The sequence below is a fragment of the Pleurodeles waltl genome, chromosome 4_2 (assembly GCF_031143425.1).
Source record: "Pleurodeles waltl isolate 20211129_DDA chromosome 4_2, aPleWal1.hap1.20221129, whole genome shotgun sequence".
Lineage (NCBI taxonomy): Eukaryota > Metazoa > Chordata > Amphibia > Caudata > Salamandridae > Pleurodeles > Pleurodeles waltl.
Genome location: NC_090443.1, coordinates 394,186,746 through 394,212,838, shown reverse-complemented (window position 1 = coordinate 394,212,838; position 26,093 = coordinate 394,186,746). Strand labels below are relative to the sequence as shown.

The window sequence follows — 26,093 nt, the reverse complement described above, 5'->3', positions numbered from 1 at the left end:
TTCTGGGGGTAAGTATTATACACAATATATACAGTAGACACCAAAATAAGGTAAGTAATTAGACACAGGATGATGCAAACAATAGGGAATGCTATAGAATGCAATGGGAGAAAATTGATCTAGGGGCAACACAAACCATATACTAAGAAAGTGGAATGCAAATCACAAATTCCCCCCTAGACAAGTGCAGTGTGTGGGGAATCGCTGGGAGAGTAAGAACACAGTAAAGGTAAGTAAATTACCCCACCCCAGAGCCCAGGAAAATAGGAGTAAAGTACTGCAAATTTCCTTAGGACACACTACAAGTTGTGATTAGAGTTATTGCAAGAACCAAGCAAGACTGCAAACAACAAAGGTGGATTCCTGGACGTGAAGACCTGCAAAGGAAGGAGACCAAGTCCAGAAGTCAGAAGAAGTTCCAGGAAGGACAGGAGCCCCTGCCAACCCAGAAGGGGGTGCAAAAGAAGAGTCCCCGGTTGGACGAAGACTGCAGAAATGCACTCTAGGAAGATGCCAGCGGATTCCTGCATGATGCAATGGATGTCCCACGAAGAGATGTTGGATGCAGGCGAGTTTTGACGCTGGATTCGTCCAACAAGCCTTGGTTCCGGCAAAGTCGCATTTTGCATCAAAGTGCCGCTGTGTGGACCTCAACTCTGAGTGAGGAGGAAGAGGGGGCTTTCAGCACTTCAGAGAGCCCTCAGTCGACCAGACAGCACCCACGGGAGTCCCAGGACATGGGCACAAAGGAGGTGCAAAATGCAGTTGGTGCAGCACTAAAAAGGAAGGTCCCACGCCGCCGGAGGTCAACTCAGCGAGTTGAGCATCGCAGGATAGGGTGCTGGGGACCTGGGACAAACTGTGCACAAAGGAATTTTGCAAATAGTGCACAGAGGCCTCAGGAGGTGAAGAAGATACAGTTCACAGGGTCACTGTCGTACTCGGGGAAGGCAAGCCCTTACCTCCTCCAAATTGGGACAGCAGACCTTAGAACAGTCTGTGTCGAAGGGGTCTACCACCTGTGATCCAAGGAGCACGCTCATCACTAGGAGAAAAGTCCAAGAGAATCAGTCATCGACTTAGAAGGTGCCTGTGTGAGCAGGGAAGTGACTCCGTCACTCCACGGGAGATTTCTTCGGTCCTTCTGGTGCAGGATGAAGACAGGGAGTCCGCAGAGTGTGCACACCGTGGAAACTGTTTCAGTTGCTGGCTGGAGCTGAAGTTTCAGAGGAAAAGTAGCTCTTCTGGATACTTTGTTAATGTTACACGGGTACCTGGAGCAGTCTGCGGACGATCCAAGGTCAGAGGATGAAGTAGTAGTTGCAGAGAATTCCTGCTGGAAACTTGCAAGTAGAATCTGAATAGAAACCTACAGGAGAGACCCTAAATAGCCCTGAGAGGGGGATTGGCTACCTTATCAGGTATGGACCTATCAGGAGGGGTCTCTGCCGTCACCTGCTGGCACTGGCCACTCAGAGGCCTCCAGAGTGTCCCCACACCTTGGAAAACAAGATGACTGAGATCTGGAGGAGCTCTGGGCACCACCCCTTGGGTGGTGATGGACAGGGGAGTGGTCACTCCCCTTTCCTTTGTCAAGTTTCGTGCCAGAGCAGGGACTGGAGGTCCCTGAAACGGTATAGACTGGCCTATGCAAGGAGGGCACCATCTGTGCTCTTCAAAGCATTTCCAGAGGCTGGGGGAGGATACCCCTCCCCAGCCTGTTACACCTATTTCCAAAGGGAGAGGGTGTAACACCCTCCTCCCAAAGGAAATGCTTTGTTCTGCCTTCCTGGGACCGAGCTGCTCAGAACCCAGAAGGGCAGAACCCTCTCTGTGAGGTGGCAGCAGCTGTAGCTGCACTACAAGCTTCAGAGAGTTGGTTTGGCAGTACTGGGGGTCCATGGTGGAGCCCCCAGGATGGATGGAATTGGATCCCCAATCCCATATTTGGAATAAGGGGACAATTCCATGATCTTAGACACCTTAAATGGCCATATTTGGAGTTACCAGTGTGAAGCTACATATAGGTATTGACCTATATGTAGTGCACGCGTGTAATGGCGCCCCCGCACTCACAAAGTCCCAGGAATTGGCCCTGAACTATGTGAGGGCACCTTTGCTAGTGCAAGGGTGCCCTCGCACTTAGTAACTTTGCACCTAACCTTCAGTAAATTAAGGTTATACATATAGGTGGCTATACGTTACTTTAAGGGCAGTGAAAATGGCTGTGAAATAGTGTGTGCACTATTTCAAGCAGGCTGCAATGGCAGGCCTGTGGAAGGGTTTGTCTGATCTCCTTATAGGTGGCAAAAGAAATGCTGCAGCCCATAAGGATCTCCTGGAACCCCCAATGTCCTGGGTACCTAGGTACCATATACTAGGGACTTATAAGGGGGGTCCAGTGTGCCAATTGAAATTGGTAAATGAAGTCACTAGCCTATAGTGACAAATTTAGAAGCAGAGAGAGCATAAGCACTGAGGTTCTGGTTAGCAGAGCCTCAGAGACACAGTCAAGCACTACTGACAACACACACATTAGGCCATAAATTATGAGCACTGGGTTCCTGACCAGCAGGAAATCTGAGGCAGCGTCAAAATGCAATTGGTGTTGCTGTGGTACACCCACAGCAACACTCATTCCATGCCCCTCTCACGCAGAAAACTGCGTCAGAGGGTCACATATTTACAAGGAGGCGTAACGCTACAAAAAGTGGCGTTACACCTTATTTTAAATATGGAGCAGAGGTTAGCGCCACTGGAGTGTCACATAAAGTGACGCTCCAGTGGCGCTAGGGGCTCTTAAATATGCCCCAAAGTTTATTATTGTTTTCTTTTAAAGGTTTTGCAGCTGCCGCTGCTGGCGGGGGGCAACGCTCCTCCGCCCTAACGGAGGAGCTGCCCCTGCATGGGACGTGAGCTACAGAAAAGTGTGAGGGAGAAAAAAAGCAGGGAGTCAGAAGATGGAGCGATAAGGGGCATATGAAAGAATAGTGTAGGGGTCAGAGAGGTGTTGAGAAAGGTGAGGGTGTGGGTAAACAATGCAAGAAGAGGAGGTTAGGTGACTTATTTTTAAAAAGAAAGGAGATTAAAGAAAGAGAGAATGGTATGTGAGAAAGGGAGTTGAGGGACACATTTGGGGGCTACTAGCTGGATGTCTAGGTTTCCTCCACCGCAGCATGTCATACAAGCTGCCCATACAAGTAGGAATTGTGGCATAGAAAACATCTGCTCATCTAGGTTAGTGAAAATCCTTGCATGGCTCATTGTGGTGGAGAGTGAGCTGGCAGAAGAAGATAGAAGGAGGTGAGAGTGCGCAAAGGGAAGGAAATTAAGACGGATGTGTAAGAGAGCAAGGTGTGAGGGAGAACTAAGTAAGTGCAAGAAATAAGTTTTCTGAGTTGAAGAGAAGATGTGAAAAGAGAAATGAAGGTGAAACAAGATGAAGAAAAAACAAGATGAGAGAAATTAAGAGATGATAGCTACAGAAGGGTGCATATGAGAGGGAGAGCGAGACAAAAACAGGGTCACATGATTGAAACTGAGAGACCAAAATGGGAAGAGGCAAGCAGTACTGAAGTGTGTTTTAATTTTTCCACGAGAAACATTTTGGCTGGTCTCCACCACTAGCCACTTTTGCACTCTGAGTCGGAAAAGGGCTCAAGAAATGTATGACATAGGCTCCGGCCTGTCGGATTTAAGGTTCAGAGAAAAGTGTGCATTTGCATTCATCTCAGTCCCGGTATAGTTGAGGATGCTCCATGTCATTTTGAGCTACATTGATTTGCAAGAGTGGTAACGTAGACGCATTGTTACTGAATGATAGTGAGACAGTCATGTTTAAGGTATCTTCACAGACCTGCATCCAAATATTCAGCACTGGAATCCCAGACCATGGGCATGCCTTAATCAAAACACCTCTTTTCTGAACTTCACCACCCACTGCTATCCAAGTACTTACAGGGGCAGAGGGCTTTCATGTCGCTCATCTAAATTGTGTGACATGCACCTTTATCAAAAGCTAGCTGTTTTAAAAAGTATGTAACTCGAGGGTAGCTCCTGGTCTTTGTCATATTATGTTCAGCGTCACTCTACCCATTCTTAGTATGTTGTGTATCTCTTCTCGTCACTGTTTCTCTCCCTTTGACACTATTAACTTTTCACTCATTTCGTCATTTCTGGCATGATTTTCTATAACTTGTTCTTACCATCGCCCCTCTGTTTTTTTCTTTCTCCCTAAACAGCACTAGCTTCAGCCAGCCTACGTTTCCCCATCAGTAACAGGTGCTCACTTAAGAATGACCATAATGCAGCAGTGTCGTATGGCCTGCTTTTGATTATGATTAGAAGACACACAAATACTTAAAAACTCAACTTGCTTGAGTTGAGAATTGCTTGATGGAGCGAGAAAACGTATTACTTTTTCTATCACAGTGTTTTAGCATCACAAGTGGAAAACTATTGGAGTATCGTAGCTTTGGGCTACTGTGAGAAAGTAGCCTCTTTCTAGCCTTGTTACCCCCACTTTGGGCCTGTTTGTGAGTGTATGTCAGGGTGTTTTCACTGTCTCACTGGTATCCTGCTTGCCAGGGCCCAGTGCTCATAGTGAAAACCCTATGTTTTCAGTATGTTTGTTATGTGTCACTGGGACCCTGCTAGTCAGGACCCCAGTGCTCATAAGTTTGTGACCTATAGGTATGTGTTCCCTGTGTGATGCCTAACTGTCTCACTGAGGCTCTGCTAACCAGAACCTCAGTGGTTATGCTCTCTCATTACTTTCAAATTGTCACTAACAGGCTAGTGACCAATTTTACCAATTTACATTGGCTTACTGGAACACCCTTATAATTCCCTAGTATATGGTACTGAGGTACCCAGGGTATTGGGGTTCCAGGAGATCCCTATGGGCTGCAGCATTTCTTTTGCCACCCATAGGGAGCTCTGGCAATTCTTACACAGGCCTGCCACTGCAGCCTGAGTGAAATAACGTCCATGTTATTTCACAGCCATTTTACACTGCACTTAAGTAACTTATAAGTCACCTATATGTCTAACCTTTACCTGGTAAAGGTTAGGTGCAAAGTTACTTAGTGTGAGGGCACCCTGGCACTAGCCAAGGTGCCCCCACATTGTTCAGAGCCAATTCCCTGAACTTTGTGAGTGCGGGGACACCATTACACGCGTGCACTACATATAGGTCACTACCTATATGTAGCTTCACAATGGTAACTCCGAATATGGCCATGTAACATGTCTAAGATCATGGAATTGCCCCCTCTATGCCATCCTGGCATTGTTGGCACAATTCCATGATCCCAGTGGTCTGTAGCACAGACCCTGGTACTGCCAAACTGCCCTTCCTGGGGTTTCACTGCAGCTGCTGCTGCTGCCAACCCCTCAGACAGGCATCTGCCCTCCTGGGGTCCAGCCAGGCCTGGCCCAGGATGGCAGAACAAAGGACTTCCTCTGAGAGAGGGTGTTACACCCTCTCCCTTTGGAAAATGGTGTGAAGGCAGGGGAGGAGTAGCTTCCCACAGCCTCTGGAAATGCTTTCTTGGGCACAGATGTGCCCAATTCTGCATAAGCCAGTCTACACCGGTTCAGGGGACCCCTTAGCCCTGCTCTGGCGCGAAACTGGACAAAGGAAAGGGGAGTGACCACTCCCCTGACCTGCACCTCCCCTGGGAGGTGTCCAGAGCTCCTCCAGTGTGCTCCAGACCTCTGCCATCTTGGAAACAGAGGTGCTGCTGGCACACTGGACTGCTCTGAGTGGCCAGTGCCACCAGGTGACGTCAGAGACTCCTTCTGATAGGCTCCTTCAGGTGTTGCTAGCCTATCCTCTCTCCTAGGTAGCCAAACCCTCTTTTCTGGCTATTTAGGGTCTCTGTCTCTGGGGAAACTTTAGATAACGAATGCAAGAGCTCATCCGAGTTCCTCTGCATCTCTCTCTTCACCTTCTGCCAAGGAATCGACTGCTGACCGCGCTGGAAGCCTGCAAACCTGCAACATAGTAGCAAAGACGACTACTGCAACTCTGTAACGCTGATCCTGCCGCCTTCTCGACTGTTTTCCTGGTGGTGCATGCTGTGGGGGTAGTCTGCCTCCTCTCTGCACTAGAAGTTCCGAAGAAATCTCCCGTGGGTCGACGGAATCTTCCCCCTGCAACCGCAGGCACCAAAAAGCTGCATTACCGGTCCCTTGGGTCTCCTCTCAGCACGACGAGCGAGGTCCCTCGAATCCAGAAACTCTGTCCAAGTGGCCCCCACAGTCCAGTGACTCTTCAGTCCAAGTTTGGTGGAGGTAAGTCCTTGCCTCACCTCGCTAGACTGCATTGCTGGGAACCGCGACTTTTGCAGCTACTCCGTCCTCCGTGCACTTCTGGCGGAAATCCTTTGTGCACAGTCCAGCCTGGGTCCACGGCACTCTAACCTGCATTGCACGACCTCCTAAGTTGTTCTCCGGCGACATGGGACTTCTTTGTGCGACTTCGGGTGAGCACCGTTTCACGCATCCTCGTAGTGCCTGTTTCTGGCACTTCTCCGGGTGCTACCTGCTGCTAAGAGGGCTCCTTGTCTTGCTCAACGTCCCCTCTACCTCCTGGTCCAATTTGCGACCTCCTGGTCCCTCCTGGGCCACAGCAGCATCCAAAAACGCTAACTGCACGATTTGCAGCTAGCAAGGCTTGTTGGCGTTCTTTCGGCGGGAAAACACTTCTGCACGACTCTACAAGGCGAGAGGGATCCGTCCTCCAAAGGGGAAGTCTCTAGCCCTTTGCGTTCCTGCAGAAACCGCAGCTTCTTCTGTCCAGTAGAAGCTTCTTTGCACCCGCAGCTGGCATTTCCTGGGCATCTGCCCATCTCCGACTTGCTTGTGACTTTTGGACTTGGTCCCCTTGTTCCACAGGTACCCCAGATTGGAAATCCAGCGTTGTTGCATTGTTGGTTTGTGTCTTTCTTGCATTATTACTCTAACACGACTTCTTTGTCCTTAGGGGAACTTTAGTGCACTTTGCACTCACTTTTCAGGGTCTTGGGAGGGTTATTTTTCTAACTCTCACTATTTTCTAATAGTCCCAGCGACCCTCTACAAGGTCACATAGGTTTGGGGTCCATTCGTGGTTCGCATTCCACTTTTGGAGTATATGGTTTGTGTTGCCCCTATCCCTATGTTTCCCCATTGCATCCTATTGTAACTATACATTGTTTGCACTGTTTTCTAAGACTATACTGCATATTTTTGCTATTGTGTATATATATCTTGTGTATATTTCCTATCCTCTCACTGAGGGTACACTCTAAGATACTTTGGCATATTGTCATAAAAATAAAGTACCTTTATTTTTAGTATAACTGTGTATGGTGTTTTCTTATGATATTGTGCATATGACACTAAGTGGTACTGTAGTAGCTTCACCCGTCTCCTAGTTCAGCCTAAGCTGCTCTGCTAAGCTACCATTATCTATCAGCCTAAACTGCTAGACACCCTATACACTAATAAGGGATAACTGGGCCTGGTGCAAGGTGCAAGTACCCCTTGGTACTCACTAAAAGCCAGTCCAGCCTCCTACATTGGTTGTGCAGTGGTGGGATAAGTGCTTTGAGACTACTTACCACTCTTGTCATTGTACTTTTCATAAGAGAAAAATATACAAAACAAGGTCAGTGTATATACACATAGCCAAAAAGTTTTGCATTTCCTCTTTTCACTCTTTTCTAAGTGCTGAAAAGTACTTCTAACTTTCTAAAAAGTTCTAAAAAGTTTAAAAAGTTTTTTTCTCTGTCTTTCTAAAAAGCTCTGACAAACTTTTTTCTCTTTTTCTATCACTTTAACTCTCTCTAAAAATGTCTGGCACAGGCCAAAATGTTGATCTGTCCAAACTTGCATATGATCACCTTAGCTGGAAAGGAGCAAGGAGTCTCTGCATAGAGAGAGGTTTGAGTGTAGGGAAGAATCCTTCCTTGGAACTGTTACTTAACATGCTTAGAGAACAAGATAAGGCTAAAAGTGCCCCATCTGTTGAAAAAGTAGCTAATGGTTCTCAATCTGATCCAGGGACTCCCCCAGGTAAAGGTTCAGGAAAGAAACTTCTTAGCCTTCCCATTACAAGACAGTCTAGCATAGTTGGTACTGAGGTGGAGTCACATCATACAGATGATGTGCTCTCACATTACACTGTCAGCCAAGCTGTTAGGGTGCCCTCTGTAAGGGACAGGTCTCCTTCTGTTCATTCCCATCATACCTCTGTATCTAGAAATGTCCCTCCCACCAACCCTGATGACAGATTGTTAGAAAGGGAACTCAATAAGTTGAGGGTGGAACAAACCAGACTGAAGCTTAAAAAGCAACAGCTGGATTTGGATAGACAGTCTTTAGAATTAGAGAAGGAAAGAAGAAGTTGGGTTTAGAAACCCATGGTGGCAGCAGCAGTATTCCCCATAGTCATCCTGCAAAAGAGCATGATTCCAGGAATCTGCACAAGATAGTTCCCCCTTATAAGGAGGGGGATGACATTAACAAGTGGTTTGCTGCACTTGAGAGGGCCTGTGTTGTACAGGATGTCCCTCAAAGGCAGTGGGCTGCTATCCTATGGCTATCATTTAGTGGAAAAGGTAGGGATAGGCTCCTTACTGTGAAAGAAAGTGATGCCAATAATTTTACAGTACTTAAGAATGCACTCCTGGATGGTTATGGCTTAACCACTGAACAATACAGGATAAAGTTCAGAGAGACCAAAAAGGAGTCTTCACAAGACTGGGTTGATTACATTGACCATTCAGTGAAGGCCTTGGAGGGGTGGTTACATGGCAGTAAAGTTACTGATTATGACAGCCTGTATAACTTGATCCTGAGAGAGCATATTCTTAATAATTGTGTGTCTTATTTGTTGCACCAGTACTTGGTGGACTCTGATCTGACCTCTCCCCAAGAATTGGGAAAGAAGGCAGACAAATGGGTCAGAACAAGGGTGAACAGAAAAGTTCATACAGGGGGTGACAAAGAGAACACTAAGAAGAAAGATGGTGAAAAATCTCAAGATAAGCATGGGGATAACGGTAAAACCAAAGATCCCACTTCAAATCTTAAACACTCTTCAGGGGGTGGGGATAAAACTAATTCTTCCTCTTCTTCTCAACCTACACAATTTAAAAAGCCTTGGTGCTTTGTGTGTAAAAACAGAGGCCATAGGCCAGGGGATAAGTCCTGTCCAGGTAAACCCCCTGAGCCTACCACCACTAATACATCAAGCTCTAGTGCCCCTAGCAGTAGTGGTACTAGTGGTGGTACTGCTGGCAACAGTCAAGTTAAGGGTGTAGTTGGGTTCACTTATGGGTCCATAATAGAAACTGGGGTAGTAAGTCCTAAGACAGTTTCTGTCACACCTAGTGGCATTGCGCTTGCCACACTGGCTGCTTGTCCCCTTACAATGGATAAGTACAGGCAGACAGTTTCAATAAATGGTGTTGAGGCCTTGGCCTACAGGGACACAGGTGCCAGTATCACTTTGGTGACTGAAAACCTAGTGGCTCCTGAACAACACATCATTGGACAACAGTATAAAATTATTGATGTCCATAACTCCACTAAGTTTCTTCCCTTAGCTATAATTCAGTTTAGTTGGGGTGGAGTTACTGGCCCTAAGCAGGTGGTGGTATCACCTAGCTTACCTGTAGACTGTCTCTTAGGTAATGACCTAGAGGCCTCAGGTTGGGCTGATGTAGAGTTTTATGCCCATGCAGCCATGCTGGGCATCCCAGAGGAATTGTTCCCTCTCATTTCTACTGAAATGAAAAAGCAAAGGAGAGAAGGCCTGAAAACTCAGGATCCCTCTCCATCAACAGGTAAAAAGGGTATCACAGTATCCCCTAACCACCCTGCCATTCAGGATACCATTCCTGTGGTGGGAGAAACCTCTCCTGGGGTGGCACCTGTTCCAAGGGAAGCATCAGCTGGCAAAGCTGTACTCCCTGAGGTAGAAGTACCTCTCTGTGGGATAACTAACATTGGTGAGAAAAAGAGCACCATTTTAGTTAACATGGAGCATCCCTCCAACCCTCCCAGAGAAACGTTAGTGCAGAAACTCTGCACTGCCTCACAACACTTAGGACAGCATCCCTGCCCTAGTGTGGAGCTGATAGGACAGCATCCCTGCCCTGCTCCAACCCAAGAGAAACAGCATCCCTGTTCTCTCTTCCAGCCATATGGACAAAGTTTTTGCCCAGCTATGGCTTTTCTGAGACAGCATCCCTGTCTGGCATTTCCATCACTACAAATAGGTTCAGTGGACAATTCCCACTGCTCTAAACTAAACCTTACTGATAGAAACTCTGAAAATACATCTTCACATTGTTGCTTAGCTAAAAAACTTCAAACGGTGGTTTACATCCCCACAGGGAAGTAACCATATAGTGGATGATAAAGGGAGTAACCAGTCTATTGCAGAGCTACTCTCTACTTATCACCACTTAGACAATAAAGTCTCAACTGGCCAAGGTTAGCCTTATTGTCCTTCGTTTGGGGGGGGGTTGTGTGAGAAAGTAGCCTCTTTCTAGCCTTGTTACCCCCACTTTGGGCCTGTTTGTGAGTGTATGTCAGGGTGTTTTCACTGTCTCACTGGTATCCTGCTTGCCAGGGCCCAGTGCTCATAGTGAAAACCCTATGTTTTCAGTATGTTTGTTATGTGTCACTGGGACCCTGCTAGTCAGGACCCCAGTGCTCATAAGTTTGTGACCTATAGGTATGTGTTCCCTGTGTGATGCCTAACTGTCTCACTGAGGCTCTGCTAACCAGAACCTCAGTGGTTATGCTCTCTCATTACTTTCAAATTGTCACTAACAGGCTAGTGACCAATTTTACCAATTTACATTGGCCTACTGGAACACCCTTATAATTCCCTAGTATATGGTACTGAGGTACCCAGGGTATTGGGGTTTCAGGAGATCCCTATGGGCTGCAGCATTTCTTTTGCCACCCATAGGGAGCTCTGACAATTCTTACACAGGCCTGCCACTGCAGCCTGAGTGAAATAACGTCCACGTTATTTCACAGCCATTTTACACTGCACTTAAGTAACTTATAAGTCACCTATATGTCTAACCTTTACCTGGTAAAGGTTAGATGCAAAGTTACTTAGTGTGAGGGCACCCTGGCACTAGCCAAGGTGCCCCCACATTGTTCAGAGCCAATTCCCTGAACTTTGTGAGTGCGGGGACACCATTACACGCGTGCACTACATATAGGTCACTACCTATATGTAGCTTCACAATGGTAACTCCGAATATGGCCATGTAACATGTCTAAGATCATGGAATTGCCCCCTCTATGCCATCCTGGCATTGTTGCCACAATTCCATGATCCCAGTGGTCTGTAGCACAGACCCTGGTACTGCCAAACTGCCCTTCCTGGGGTTTCACTGCAGCTGCTGCTGCTGCCAACCCCTCAGACAGGCATCTGCCCTCCTGGGGTCCAGCCAGGCCTGGCCCAGGATGGCAGAACAAAGGACTTCCTCTGAGAGAGGGTGTTACACCCTCTCCCTTTGGAAAATGGTGTGAAGGCAGGGGAGGAGTAGCCTCCCCCAGCCTCTGGAAATGCTTTCTTGAGCACAGATGTGCCCAATTCTGCATAAGCCAGTCTACACCGGTTCAGGGGACCCCTTAGCCCTGCTCTGGCGCGAAACTGGACAAAGGAAAGGGGAGTGACCACTCCCCTGACCTGCACCTCCCCTGGGAGGTGTCCAGAGCTCCTCCAGTGTGCTCCAGACCTCTGCCATCTTGGAAACAGAGGTGCTGCTGGCACACTGGACTGCTCTGAGTGGCCAGTGCCACCAGGTGACATCAGAGACTCCTTCTGATAGGCTCCTTCAGGTGTTGCTAGCCTATCCTCTCTCCTAGGTAGCCAAACCCTCTTTTCTGGCTATTTAGGGTCTCTGTCTCTGGGGAAACTTTAGATAACGAATGCAAGAGCTCATCCGAGTTCCTCTGCATCTCTCTCTTCACCTTCTGCCAAGGAATCGACTGCTGACCGCGCTGGAAGCCTGCAAACCTGCAACATAGTAGCAAAGACGACTACTGCAACTCTGTAACGCTGATCCTGCCGCCGCTTCTTCTGTCCAGTAGAAGCTTCTTTGCACCCGCAGCTGGCATTTCCTGGGCATCTGCCCATCTCCGACTTGCTTGTGACTTTTGGACTTGATCCCCTTGTTCCACAGGTACCCCAGATTGGAAATCCAGCGTTGTTGCATTGTTGGTTTGTGTCTTTCCTGCATTATTCCTCTAACACGACTTCTTTGTCCTTAGGGGAACTTTAGTGCACTTTGCACTCACTTTTCAGGGTCTTGGGGAGGGTTATTTTTCTAACTCTCACTATTTTCTAATAGTCCCAGCGACCCTCTACAAGGTCACATAGGTTTGGGGTCCATTCGTGGTTCGCATTCCACTTTTGGAGTATATGGTTTGTGTTGCCCCTATCCCTATGTTTCCCCATTGCATCCTATTGTAACTATACATTGTTTGCACTGTTTTCTAAGACTATACTGCATATTTTTGCTATTGTGTATATATATCTTGTGTATATTTCCTATCCTCTCACTGAGGGTACACTCTAAGATACTTTGGCATATTGTCATAAAAATAAAGTACCTTTATTTTTAGTATAACTGTGTATTGTGTTTTCTTATGATATTGTGCATATGACACTAAGTGGTACTGTAGTAGCTTCACCCGTCTCCTAGTTCAGCCTAAGCTGCTCTGCTAAGCTACCATTATCTATCAGCCTAAGCTGCTAGACACCCTATACACTAATAAGGGATAACTGGGCCTGGTGAAAGGTGCAAGTACCCCTTGGTACTCACTACAAGCCAGTCCAGCCTCCTACAGCTACACATCAGGAAGTAGCTAAGTAGTGAGATCCATTATACACTCTTAGGGGGTCATTCCGACCCTGGCGGTCCAAGACCGCCTGGGCCGGGGACCACGGAAGCACCGCCAACAGGCTGGCGGTGCTTAGCAGACAGTGAAAATCGCGACGGGTGCAACTGCACCCGTCGCACCCCTGCAACTCCGCCGGCTCCATTTGGAGCCGGCTTCCTTGTTGCAGGGCCTTTCCCGCTGGGCCGGTGGGCGCTCTTTTGGCGGTCGCCCGCCGGCCCAGCGGGAAAGCCAGAATGGCCGCCACAGTCTTTTGACCGCCGAGCGGCCATATGGCGGTAACCGCGTGGCGGGCGGCGGTGCCTTAGTTTGACCTAAGGTTCCTTTACATTGTCTCTGTCGTAAGCAAGACAGAGGTTCATAATATATATGCAGCTGGATATGTCACCAGCAGGGTCTTTTGTATTAAGTATAAACCCTAGGTTGAATTGGGAGCTCATGAAGGATGGGTCTGCTCCACAAAACAGGGGTTGCAGGAGCCTGTGTGACGCCCAGGATAGACAGCAAAACAGAATGTAGTAGGTGATTTTCTGCTCCTCAACTGCTGCCAAACTGGAATCTGTAAATATTACTGAGTAAAGTGTCTGTTTTTTCACATTTTGGAATAAAAAGTGATGTAAGCCCCCAATGACCCTCGCCGACAATTGGACCATCCTTAGCTTAGCTGTACTTGAACCAGGGAGAACACATCCAGTCCCCAGCTCTAACAACACTTTAATGGTTCGCAACAGGAGGGCAAAGAAATGCTTAACAATTAAATTAAGAGGACGGGAAGATGACTGTGGTGTCCTTTGAAGTGCATATACTAGCATGCCTGCTAATAGGAAACACTAATATTAAATTTAAATAACACGGACATGCTTACAAAAAACTTCTCTTGCAGAACAATAAACGCCTTCAAGCAGTTGGGACTGTGACAGAGGAGCTCTGGTATATCCCTACCCTTCTCTTCTACTGACCAGCAGCAACAACAGCAACGTGTCGGAAAACACACGTGAAAAGAAAACAATGTACTGGCACCGCGAGTGCCACCAGTGCGTTGACTCAATTTACAAGAAAAAACACACCACGGCCTCCGTTGCAAATGGGAACATCGTAACTCTGAAATTAAAGTTGACTCCCATCCACCCTCGATTTGTGCCCTGCACTATCCTGTCTTACCTGGAGTGTGAGCTGCAAAAGTGCCATCCTAACGTCGGTGTGCTACAACATCTCGCGTTGCCATAGCAACGGCTGTAAAAATAGAAGAAGGGCATCAAGGCGAGGAGACCGCAGTTGCCATCTTAGTAGAGTGCAGTTTTCAAACCACCATTTAGCTAAAGGCGCTGAAATATCATTTATTTCAAGAATATGCTGTAAAGGACGTTTTCTTAGACATTTTTCTATCATTTAGATTCAACAAAGAGCGTGATTTCCCTAATTATTGTACCGGCCAAAACACTAAAATACTGTTTTAGCTAGGGAAAAATCTATCCTAGTTGCTACTTTTCTTACAAAAATAATACCAGTCATTTCTTTTTGTTTGCTATTTTGAAGCAGCTAAGAGCTGGTAGGTGAAAATTTGTTTATAATTGTCAGGTTTCTTTTGTATCACGGTAATTATCACTCTGTTTGCCCTAATAATCTTTCTGAAACATCTTAGGCAGCTCTCAAGTACTATTTGACTGTTTTCATTGTGTTGGCTGTTTTAGGTTTAAGCTGCAGAACGTAAAAATATAGGATTTCACTGCTTTCCCCAATATTTCTATTAGCCCGGACTTATCAATATGGACCAAGCTGAGGAGGGGGGGTGGTGGGGGGAAGATGACCACGTGGCATCCCTAAAGTACTGGTATTTTGTGTTCACATGTTGCTGTTTTTGAGGGCCAAAAGAGCTGGCAGGTGAAAAATAATTGGTGTAAAGGTCTCAATATTCTTTTGGACTATATTAATTATCCCTCTGTACCTCTAATAATCATTTACAAATAATTTAGAAACCCCTCAAGTAGTTTTAATTGATTTTGATAACAACTGACTACTTAACAGTGTGTAAAAGGCCGCTTTAATTAAACAGGTGCACAATCTTTAAAATATAAACCTTGACTCTACACCTTACATATACTAACCATGAAAACCGGGCCTCACTACACATCTTAATACCCTTTCCTCCGAAACCTCAACTGGGTCTCAACATGACCAACGTTTCCTTCAATAACTTTCAATGTGAGTAAACCCTACCTGCTCACCTGCTCATCTTCAGCGACAAACCCACATCAATAAATCCCTACCTTGCACACCTGGCTCACCAAAACCCCCTTGACACAGGATATTTAGAGAAGGGTGGGTAGGGAAAATCCTTTCCTATCTAACCCTTGCCAGCCAGTGTGCACCATACACCAAAATGGCCCATGTGTCACGTCAGAGGACCTAAGAAGACCCCTGCCCCACCCCAAGGAACCCTTGGCTAATTGCGCTGCCACTTGCCCTTGGACCCTACCACCCGCCTGAAGATCCTGGGTTGGCAGGGCACTCTGCTTACCCCACCCCAAAACCCCATCAGGCGGGATGGCGCACCCAAGAACAACTAACTACTTTTTTTTTACATTTATATATTGAAATTCCACTTTGACAAACAGCAATAACAAAGGGAAAGGTACCACATGACATAATGTGACACAGTGGCCATTAAAAGCATTCTGAGCAACTAATATTGTCCATGTACAAGGTCATCAATGGTAATTTCTCAAATACAACAGTTAGTCAGTAGGACCAGTATACCATTACAACTTAAATCCTCTCTACCCAGGTGTGTGGTGACAACATGGTAGATGGTGAGCAAGAGCAGGATCTTAGTAAAATTTGATACCTACATCTTATATCCCTCAGGTGAGGTGTGCCCCATCAGTCTGGGTGAAGTTTCAGCAAGTAGGACCTCAACGGGCCCAGAAGTCATGGGGGCGAGCCGCTGGGGGCAGTGTTTCTGCATATAAGCCAGACCATTCCTCACTTAATGACATATCTTTCAGTCAGTCTTGAAACCGTGGAGCGAGTTTACCGCCCCATCTCATCGACACTCTATGTTCTCCAGGAGCAGTGCTAGGGCAGTGAAATGCCTAAACATTTTGGGAATATCCTTAACATATCGTAATAGTACCACAAAGGGGGTGAGTTGGAATGCATGATCAGTCATGTCGTACAGTGCCGCCATAATTTGAGACCAGTATGAGGCCATTCTCGGACAGGTCCATACTAAATGAAAGAAGGTCACCTCCAAAGCACCATAGCGAGCGCATTTACTATCAGTGTCAGGATAGTACAGAGGAACAAGTTACTTACCTTCGGTAACTCCATATCTGGTAGAGACATAGACTAGCTGCAGATTCCTTATCTTAGAATTTACCCCAGGTGTCAGACTGGATCTGGAAACTTTTCCTCAGCAGTACCTCTGCGCGTTGGTAGAGGGTGTCATGCGACGACCCCGGGTATGGCATAGACTGAGTCCTTATAGTCCCTCCCCCGACACGCTGAGGTCAGTTTCTTCTTTTCCGCACAGCCACACGGATCCGCAGAAGCAGGGACAGAGAGATTCTGTGTGAATATTTATAATGGATTAATCTGTATCTACCGTTAGAGGACAATTCCTTGGTTTGCTGACAACAATAGCACCATTGTTCAGCTGTTATATATTGATCTACGTCCCTTTCCCAAGCCCAGCATGTTTTAGAGAAATCCGAGTCATGGCTATCCATGGCTATAGAGTACAATTGTGAAACTAGTCTAGTAGTGTGTGGATTGGTGAAGATGGATCAGCATTAACCACTCTAGGAGTTCCTCCAGAAAGCTACAGAAGAGGCGTCTGGCTTCATGGGCAAGTCTCGCGTAATTTAGTACATCTGTAAAGGTGGCACAGGAGTCACCCACGTAGTCTTGATACGTTATACATTTATGAGCATTGAATAAGTCCCCAATTGGAATCAAGTGTTTCTTTATTACCGATTGTAATAGTCCTGGAGCAGTATCCAGCTGCAATCCACAGTAGTGTTTGATGGGTATGAGTGGAGAGTATATACTGGAAATGGCTCTTTTTGCAGGGCTATCCCCAAACCTTTTGCCTTTCTTCTCCTATTTTACTGACCCTTGTTTTGTTGGCTTTAGGACTCTGGGCACTTTCCTACTGCTAATCAGTGCTAAAGTGCATGTGTTCTCTCCCCTACAACTTGGTGTAATTGGTTTACACCTGTTTGGCATATTTAATTTACCTGCAAGTCCCTTGTAAAGTGGTATACCATATACCCAGGGCCTGTAAATTAAATGCTACTAGTGCACTTCCAGTGCAGATTGCGCCACCCACAGAAGTAGCCTTTCAAACCTGTCTCAGGCCTGCCACTGCAGGGTCTGCATGCGCACACCGAATGCCAAGTCAAACTACTTGCCAAAGCCTGAACTCCCTTTTTGCTACACCTAAGTCACCCCTAAGGTTGGCCCTGGCTAGCACTATGGGCAGGGTGCTGTGTATGGAAAAGGTAGGACATATGTCTTTATGTACTACATGTCCTAGTAGTTACAGACAGCCTACTTAGTGCTGCTCCTCTCATAGGACTGGATTGGAAATGCCCCGACCTATGTCGAAGTGGTATCTTCTGATCTATGAGGAATAGCGTGGGCGTGTTTAGTTTTTTTGGAATGGTAGTGAGAAATGCTGCTTACTGGTGTAGGTGGATTTTTCATTACCATTATAGAAATGCCGCTTTTAGAAAGTGAGCATTTCTCTGTGCTTATGACTGTTGTTTTGCAGCTTGACTCAAATCCTTGTCTGAGGCAGGATGACAGCTGGGCTTTATGTATACTTCTCAGACAGCCAGAACACAGGGAAGGTGGAGGTGTAACAGGATTGCATCTACATACTGAATGGCCTCCCTCGGCTGGGAGAGGGAGAGGTGGGTCGCACTTACATTTGTATAGGCTGTGTCCTGCCCTCACACAAAGGCCCTACCGTTGTCTGAAGCCAGTGCTGGAGGAGAAGGGGGCATCCCTGGAACCGGTTAGTACAGGTCAGAACCCCCCTCCCCTCCTTTGTAGAAGCTGAGCAAAAAGAGTATAAGTACAGGGGGCTATCCCCCATATGAGGAAGCCCTTTTAGAACCGGCACCTTTCATTACGGTGCCTTGTGCTCGGTTTGAGCAAGGAAGTGAGTGCTAAACAAGTATGGCCTTAGCTTCATCAAAGCCCAAACCACAACAAAGGCCTCCCTTCCATGGATGACCAACGCTTTTCCCTGGAGGACAGTCTCCTGCTTATAAAAGCTACAGGTTGATCCTGGCCCTCTGTATTCAGTTGTGACAGTACTGCGCCAATCCCTATCTAAGTAGCATCTGTCAGTACTATGAATTGTTTGGAGTAGTCCGGGCTTCTTAAAATAGGAGCAGAGCACATGGCCTGTTTAAGGTCATCAAAAGCCTTTTGGCAGCTAGCTGTCCATAAAATATCTTTAGGCATTCTTTTGGAAGTGAGGTAATTTAGAGGGGCTACGATGGAGCCATAATTCTTAATGAACCTCCGGTAGTACCCAGTAAGGCCTAGAAAGGCCCTCACCTGGGTCTGTTTAGTAGGGACAGTCCAATCCAGAATAGTCTGGATCTTCCCCTGTAGTGTCTGAATCTGACCTCCACCTACCAGGTGGCCCAGATACACCACCTTCCCCTGCCCTATCAGGCACTTAGAGGCCTTGATAGTGAGGTCTGCCCTTTGCAGAACCTCTAAAATATTCCCTAGGTGGACCAGGTGATCCTCTCAGGTGGAGCTAAAGACAGCTATGCCATCCAGATAATTGCATTGAAGCTTTCCAACCCTTGGAGGACTTTATTCACCAGCCCCTGGAATGTGGCAGGTGCATTTTTCAACCCAAAAGGCATCACAGTAAAGTGATAGTGGCCACTAGAAGTGGAAAATGCTGTTTGTGGCTTAGCATTCTCTGATAACTTGATCTGCCAGTAGCCAGCAGTCAGATCAAAGGTGCTTAGATACTTGGCAGATGCCAGTGTATCTATAAGCTCATCTTCCCTAGGGATAGGACGAGCGTCTGTTTTAGTAACAGTGTTGAGACCTCTGTAGTCTACACAAAACCTCATTTCTCTTTTGCCATCCTGGGAGTGAGGTTTTGAGACAAGCACTACAGAGCTAGCCCAAGGGCTATCTGAGGGTTCAATGACTCCTAGGTCTAGCATCTTCTGAACTTCAGATTTGATGCATTCCCTTATATGTCAGGTTGCCAGTAGATTTTGCTCTCCACAGGCAAGCTGTCCCCGATGTCAATGGTGTGTTCAAACCATGTGGTCTGACCAGGTGTCACGGAGAACAGTTCTGAAAACTGTCCTAGGAAGTTTCTGCAGCCCTCTTTTTGGGACTCAGAGAGGCGGTCAGCAAGCACTGCCCCATCAACTGAGACATCAGCTGCACTGTGGGAGAAGAGGTCAGGGAGAGGGTCACTCTCCTATTCCTGTCCCTCATCAGTTGCCATGAGCAGAGTCATATCAGCGCTGTCATAGTAGGGCTTAAGGCGATTCACATGAAGCACCCTGTGGGGGCTTCTGGGAGTGCCAAGGTCTACCAAGTAGTTAACCTCACCCCTTTTCTGCACAATCGTGTGGGGACCATTCCACTTGTCTTGGAGTTCCCTGGGAGCCACAGGCTCCAGGACACACACTTTCTGTCCTGGCTGGTAGACAGTTAGGAAAGTCTTCTGGTCATTCCATTGTTTATGCAACTTTTGGCTGACCTTAAGGTTTTTAGTAGCTCTTTTCATGTACTCAGCCATCCTTCATCTGAGGCCAAGCACATAAACTACAATGTCTTGTTCAGGAGGCTTGAGAGGTTGCTCCCAGACATCTCTAACAAAAGTAAGGGGACCCCTAACAGGGTGCGTGCCCAAACAGAAGTTCAAATGGGCTGTAGCCCACACCCTTCTGAGGGAACTCGCTATAAGCAAAGATTAGCCATGGTAACAGGACATCCCACCTCCTTCTGAGTTTTTCATAGAGTCTCACTATCATATCCTTGAGAGTTATATTAAACCTCTCTACTAAGCCATTTGTTTGAGGGTGTTAAGGAGTAGTTAACTTGTAAGTAACATCAAATTCCTCCCACATCGCTTTCAGGTAAGCAGACATGAGGTTTGCACCCCTTTCTGATACCACCTCTTTAGGAAACCCCACCCTTGAAAAGATGCCAAGGAGGGCTTTTGCCACTGCAGGAGCTGTAGTGGTCCTAAGAAGAATGGCCTCTGGGTACCTGGTGGGATATCCACTGCCACCAGTATGGATATGTTCCCAGAAGCTGTTGGAGGGTCTGGGGGGAGCAACAATGTCCACCCCAACCCTCTCAAAGGGAACCCCAACTACAGCAGGTAGAATTAAGGGGGCCTTTGGAGTGCCACCTGTCTTGCCACTGGCTTGGCAGGTGACACAGGAGTGACAAAACTCTTTTGTGTCTTCAGACATGTGGGGCCAGTGAAAGTGTGAGACAAGCTTGTCCCAAGTTTTTCTTTGTCCCAAGTGACCTGCCAGGGGAATTTCATGTGCCAAGGTCAACAGGAACTCCCTAAACCTTAGAGGGATCGCCATTCTCATGGTGGCACAAGGTTTGGGATCCCTTGACTCTGAATTTAGGAGACTGTTTTCCCAGAATACCTTATGGGTGCCACTGATATCCCCTGTCTCTTGTGCTGCAGATTGCTGCCTCAAGCTCTCCAGTGTGGGACAAATCTGTTGTTCCCTATTGAGGTCCTCCCTGGTGGGCTCCTTTGCACCCAAGAGGTCAGCTGTGTCAGTTTGCAGCTCCTCTGGTGTAGGTTCTACCCAAGGAGTGGATTCCTCTCCCTCAGGAGTTCAATCCTCACTGGAGGTTGGGGCGGGGGTACTTTCTCACTCTTCCTGCTCTTGGGTTTAGGAAGCTCTTGTTCTATTGTTCCAGACTCCAAGCATCCTTGTTCCTTTGGCTTCTTAGCCTGTGCTCTTGTGAGGGCAAAGATATGCCCCGGGATGCCCAGCATTGCTGTATGGGCCTCCAAATTCCACCTCAGCCCAAGCTGAAGTCTCCAAATCATTCCCAAGGAGTAACACTGTACAGGTAGGTCTGAGGATACCATAGCTTTTTTAGGGCCAGTAACCCACCCCAGCTGTAATCAGTAACTGACACGGGGTGGCACAAAGTGTTCTTATGAGCATCAGTCACTTGGTACATGTGACCAAGTAGGTGTTGATCACGAGACAGCTGTTTCTCAGTCATCATAGTGACACTGGCACCTGTGTCCCCATAGGCCTCAGCCTCAACACCATTGATTAGGGGATGCTGCCTGTACTTACCCTTATTAAAGGGAAAGGCAGCAAGGGTGGCAAAGTCAATGCCGTCATCAGAGACCCAGAGAGCCTGAGTGGTCTCTCTAACTAGCCCAGATCCCACCACATTCCCTAAGGTGAGCCCAGCTACACTCTTGGACTGACTACTGTTAGTAGTCACACTAGTCCCACCACTACTGCTATTGCTAAGGGCACTAGGATTAGAAGTGTTGTTAGTAGTGGCTTGGTGCTTTTCTTAGGACAAGAGCTGTCCCGTGCCCTATTGGCTTTTTTCTGCAAACATAGCACCAAGGCTTTTTGAAGTTGGAAGAGGAGGAAGAGGATTTGTTCCCACCCCCAGAGTAGGTTTGTGGGCCTGATAAAGGCTCTTTGTGCTTATCTTTGTCCCCACCCTTATCTTAAGACTTACCTGCTTCCTTATTTTTGTGGTCATCCCCTGTGTGAGTTTTCCACCTCACCCTGGTGTGGACCCACCTGTTTGCCTTCTTTCCTAATTCTTAGGGAGAGGTCAGATCAGAGTCCACCTCATACTTATGTAGTTGATCAGATACACAGTTATTCAAAATGTGCTCTCTTAGAATTAGATTATGCAAGCCCTGATAGTCACTTACTTTGTTCCCATGCAACCAGCCTTCTAGAGCTCTCACAGAGCAGTCCGCAAAATCTACCCAATCTTGGGAGGACTCTTTCCTGGTCTTTCTGAACTTGGTCCTATGCTGTTTAGTAGTCAGACCAAACCCATCTAACAGTGCTGCATTCAAAACTGTGTAATTATCTGCATCCTCTTCTCTGACAGTGAGGAGTCTGTCTCCACCTTTGTCAGATAAGGAGAACCAAAATATGGCTGCCCACTATCTTTGAGGAACCCTCTGTGCAGGAGGCTGGCCTGGCTTATAGTGGGTACCTTGTGGTACTTACACCTTGTGCCAGGTCCAGTTATCCCTTATTAGTAGATTAGTAGTGTTCTAGCAGCTTAGGCTGATAGAGGTAGCTATAGCAGAGCAGCTTAGGCTGAACTAGGAGACATGCAAAGCTCCTACCATACCACTTATATCATATAGCACTATATCATAAGAAACACAACACTCAGAGTTACTAAAAATAAAGGTACTTTATTTTAGTGACAATATCCCAAAGTATCTCAGAGCATATACTCCCTTAGGAGGTAAGTAAAATACGCAAAATATACACACAAACTAAAATCAGGTAAGTAAAACACTTAGAAAAGTAGTGCAAACACTGTAGAACACAATAGAATGCAATAGCAGACAATAGGCCTAGGGGCAACACAAACCATATACTCCAAAAGTAGAATGCAAACCACAAATGGACCCCAGGCCTAGTGTGGTGTGTAGAGGGTCGCTGGGAGTGTAAGAAAACACTAAGGGTGTCCAAGATACCCCACCCCAAGACCCTGAAAAGTAGGAGTAAAGTTACCCTACTGCCCCAGAAAGACAGTAAAGTCGAGATAGGGGATTCTGCAAAGACAACAACTGACTCCAAAGCACTGGAGATGGATTCCTGGACCTGAGGACCTGCAAAGGAAGGGGACCAAGTCCAAGAATCATGAAAGTGTCCGCGGGGGCAGCAGCCCACTAAACCCCGGATGAAGGTGCAAAAGGGCTGCCTCTGGGTGGAAGAAGCCAAAGATTCTGCAACAACGGAAGGTGCCAGGAACTTCTCCTTTGGTCAGAAGATGTCCCACGGTGTGCTGGAGGATGCAGAGTTGTTTCCACACAGAAAGACCACAAACAAGCCTTGCTAGCTGCAAGACTCAGGGTTGAAGGTTATAGGTGCTGCCAGGGCCCAGGAAGGACCAGGAGGTCGCCCATGAGAGGAGGAGACAGAGGGGGCACTCAGCAACACACAGAGCCCACGCAGAAGCAGGCAGCACCCGCAGAAGAACTTGAACAGGCATTCAAGAAATCTGAGCACGGCGGTCGTCTCAACACAACAAAAGCGGGTCCTACAAAGCCAGAGGTCAACTCAGCGAGTTGGGCAATGCAGGACTGAGTGCTGGGGTCCTGGGCTGTGCTGTGCACGAAGGAAGTCTTGTAAAAGTGCACAGAAGCCCTAGCAGCTGCAGATCACTCAGTACACAGGATTACTGTGTGGCGTGGGGAGACAAGGACTTACCTCCACCAAATTTGGCCAGAAGGACCACTGGACTGTTGGGGTCACTTGGACCCAGCTCCTGTGTTCCAGGGACCACACTCGTCAAGATGAGAGGGGACCCAGAGGATCAGTGATGCCGAAGTTTGGTGCCTGCATTAGCAGGGGGAAGATTCCGTCGATCCACAGGAGATTTCTTCTTGGCTTCCAGTGCAGGGTGAAGGCAGACAGTCCTCAGAGCATGCACTACCAGGAAACAGTCGAGAAAGCCGGCAGGATTAGGCGCTACAGTGTTGCTGGTAGTCTTCTTGCTACTTTGTTGTGGTTTTGTAGGCGTCCTGGAGCAGTCAGCGGTCGATCCTTGGCAGAAGTTGAAGAGAGAACTGCAGAGGAACTCTGGTGAGCTCTTGCATTCGTTATCTGAAGAGAAACCCACAGGAGAGACCCTAAATTGCCCTCAGAGGAGGATTTGGCTACCTGAGCAGGTAAGAGCCTATCAGGAGGGGTCTCTGACATCACCTGCTGGCACTGGCCACTCATGGGTCTCCATTGTGCCCTCACACCTCTGCATTCAAGATGGCAGAGGTTTGGGACACACTGGAGGAGCTCTGGGCACCACCCCTGAGGTGGTGATGGACAGGGGAGTGGTCACTCCCCTTTCCTTTGTCTGGTTTCGCGCCAGAGCAGGGGCTGGGGGCTCCCTGAACCGGTGTAGACTGTCTTATGTAAGGAGGGCACCATCTGTGCCCTTCAAAGCATTTTCAGAGGCTGGAGTAGGCTACTCCTCCCCAGCCCTTAACACCTATTTCCAAAGGGAGAGGGTGTAACACCCTCTCTCAGAGGAAATCCTTTGTTCTGCCTTCCTGGGACTGGGTTGCCCAGACCCCAGGAGGGCAGAAACCTGTCTGAGGGTTGGCAGCAGCTGTAGCTGCAGAGAAAACCCCAGAGAGCTAGTTTGGCAGTACCCGGGGACCATGCTGGAGCCCCGGGGATGCATGGAATTGGCACACCAATACCAAATTTGGCTTGGGGGGACAGTTCCATGATCTTAGACATGTTACATGGCTATGTTCGGAGTTACCGTTGTGAAGCTACATATAGGTATTGACCTATATGTAGTTCACACGTGTAATGGTGTCCCCGCACTCACAAAGTCCGGGGAAATTGCCCTGAACAATGTGGGGGCACCTTGGCTAGTGCCAGGGTGCCCTCACACTTAGTAACTTTGCACCTAACCTTCACTAAGTGAGGGTTAGACATATAGGTAACTTATAAGTTACTTAAGTGCCGTGTAAAATGGCTGTGAAATAACGTGGATGTTATTTCACTCAGGCTGCAGTGGCAGTCCTGTGTAAGAATTGTCTGAGATCCCTATGGGTTTCAAAAGAAATGCTGCAGCCCATAGGGGTCTCCTGGAACCCCAATACCATGGGTACCTAGGTACCATATACTAGGGAATTATAAGGGTGTCCCAGTGTACCAATCAGAATTGGTGAAAATGGTCACTAGCCTGCAGTGACAATTTTAAAGGCAGAGAGAGCATAAACACTGAGGTTCTGGTTAGCAGAGCCTCAGTGATACAGTTAGGCACCATACAGGAAACACATATAGGCCACAAGCTATGAGCACTGGGGTCCTGGCTAGCAGGGTCCCAGTGACACATATCAAACACACTGACAAGTAGGGTTTCCACTATGAGCACTGGGGTCCTGGCTAGCAGGATTCCAGTGAGACAGTAAAAACACCCTGACATATACTCACAAACAGACCAAAAGCGGGGGTAACAAGGCTAGAAAGATGCTACCTTCCTACACAACCCCCCCCCCCCAAACGAAGGACAATAAGGCTAACCTTGGCCAGTTGAGTCTTTATTGTCTAAGTGGTGATAAGTGGAGAGTAGCTCTGCAATAGATTTGTTACTCCCTTTATCATCCACTGTATGGTTACTTCCCTGTGGGGACGTGAACCACCCTGTTTGAAGTTTTTGAGCTAGCCAACAATGTGAAGTTATATTCTCAGAGTTCCTATTAGTATGTTTAAGTTTAGAGCAGTGGGAATTGTCCACTGGACCTATATCAAGTGATGAGAATGCCAGACAGGGATGCTGTCTCAATAAAACCATCTCTGGGCATAAACTTTGTCCATATGGCTGTAAGAGAGAACAGGGTTGCTGTTTCTCTTGAGTTGGAGCAGGCAGGGATGCTGTCCTATAAGCTCCACATTAGGGTAGGGCTGCTGTCCTAAGTGTTGTGAGGCAGTGCAGGGTTGCTGCACTAAAGTTTCTCCTCTGGGAGGGTTAGAGGGATGCTCCATGTTAACTAAAATGGCGCACTTTTTCTCACTAATATTAGTTATCCCACAGAGAGGTACGTCTACCTCAGGGAGTACAGCTGTGCTAGCTGATGGTTCCCTTGGTACAGGTGCCACCCCAGGAGAGGTTTCTCCCACCACAGGAATGGTATCCTGAATGGCAGGGTCGGTAGGGGATACTTTGATGCCCGTTTCACCTGTTGTTGGAGAAGGATCCTGAGTTTTCAGGCCTTTTTCTCTCCTTTGCTTTTTCATTTCAGCTTAAATGAGAGGAAGCAATTCCTCAGGGATACCCAGCATGGCTGCATGGGTATTAAACTCTACCTCAGCCCAACCTGAGGTCTCTAGGTCATTACCTAAGAGACAGTCTACAGGTAAGCTAGGTGATACTACCACCTGCTTAGGGCCAGTAACTCC

The 26,093-nt window shown here is 47.5% G+C and overlaps 1 protein-coding gene across 1 annotated transcript in view; it reads right to left on the bottom strand.

Annotated features, from left to right (window-relative positions):
• The window catches only part of ANKRD45 (ankyrin repeat domain 45), a 485,557-nt gene extending 471,412 nt beyond the window's left edge, over positions 1 to 14,145 (bottom strand). Inside the window, exon 1 of the mRNA XM_069233340.1 lies at positions 14,083 to 14,145. Coding sequence (XP_069089441.1) covers positions 14,083 to 14,109 — 27 coding nt within the window. The 5' untranslated portion in view covers positions 14,110 to 14,145. The remainder of the gene's footprint in view (positions 1 to 14,082) is intronic.
• Positions 14,146 to 26,093: the final 11,948 nt, after the last annotated feature.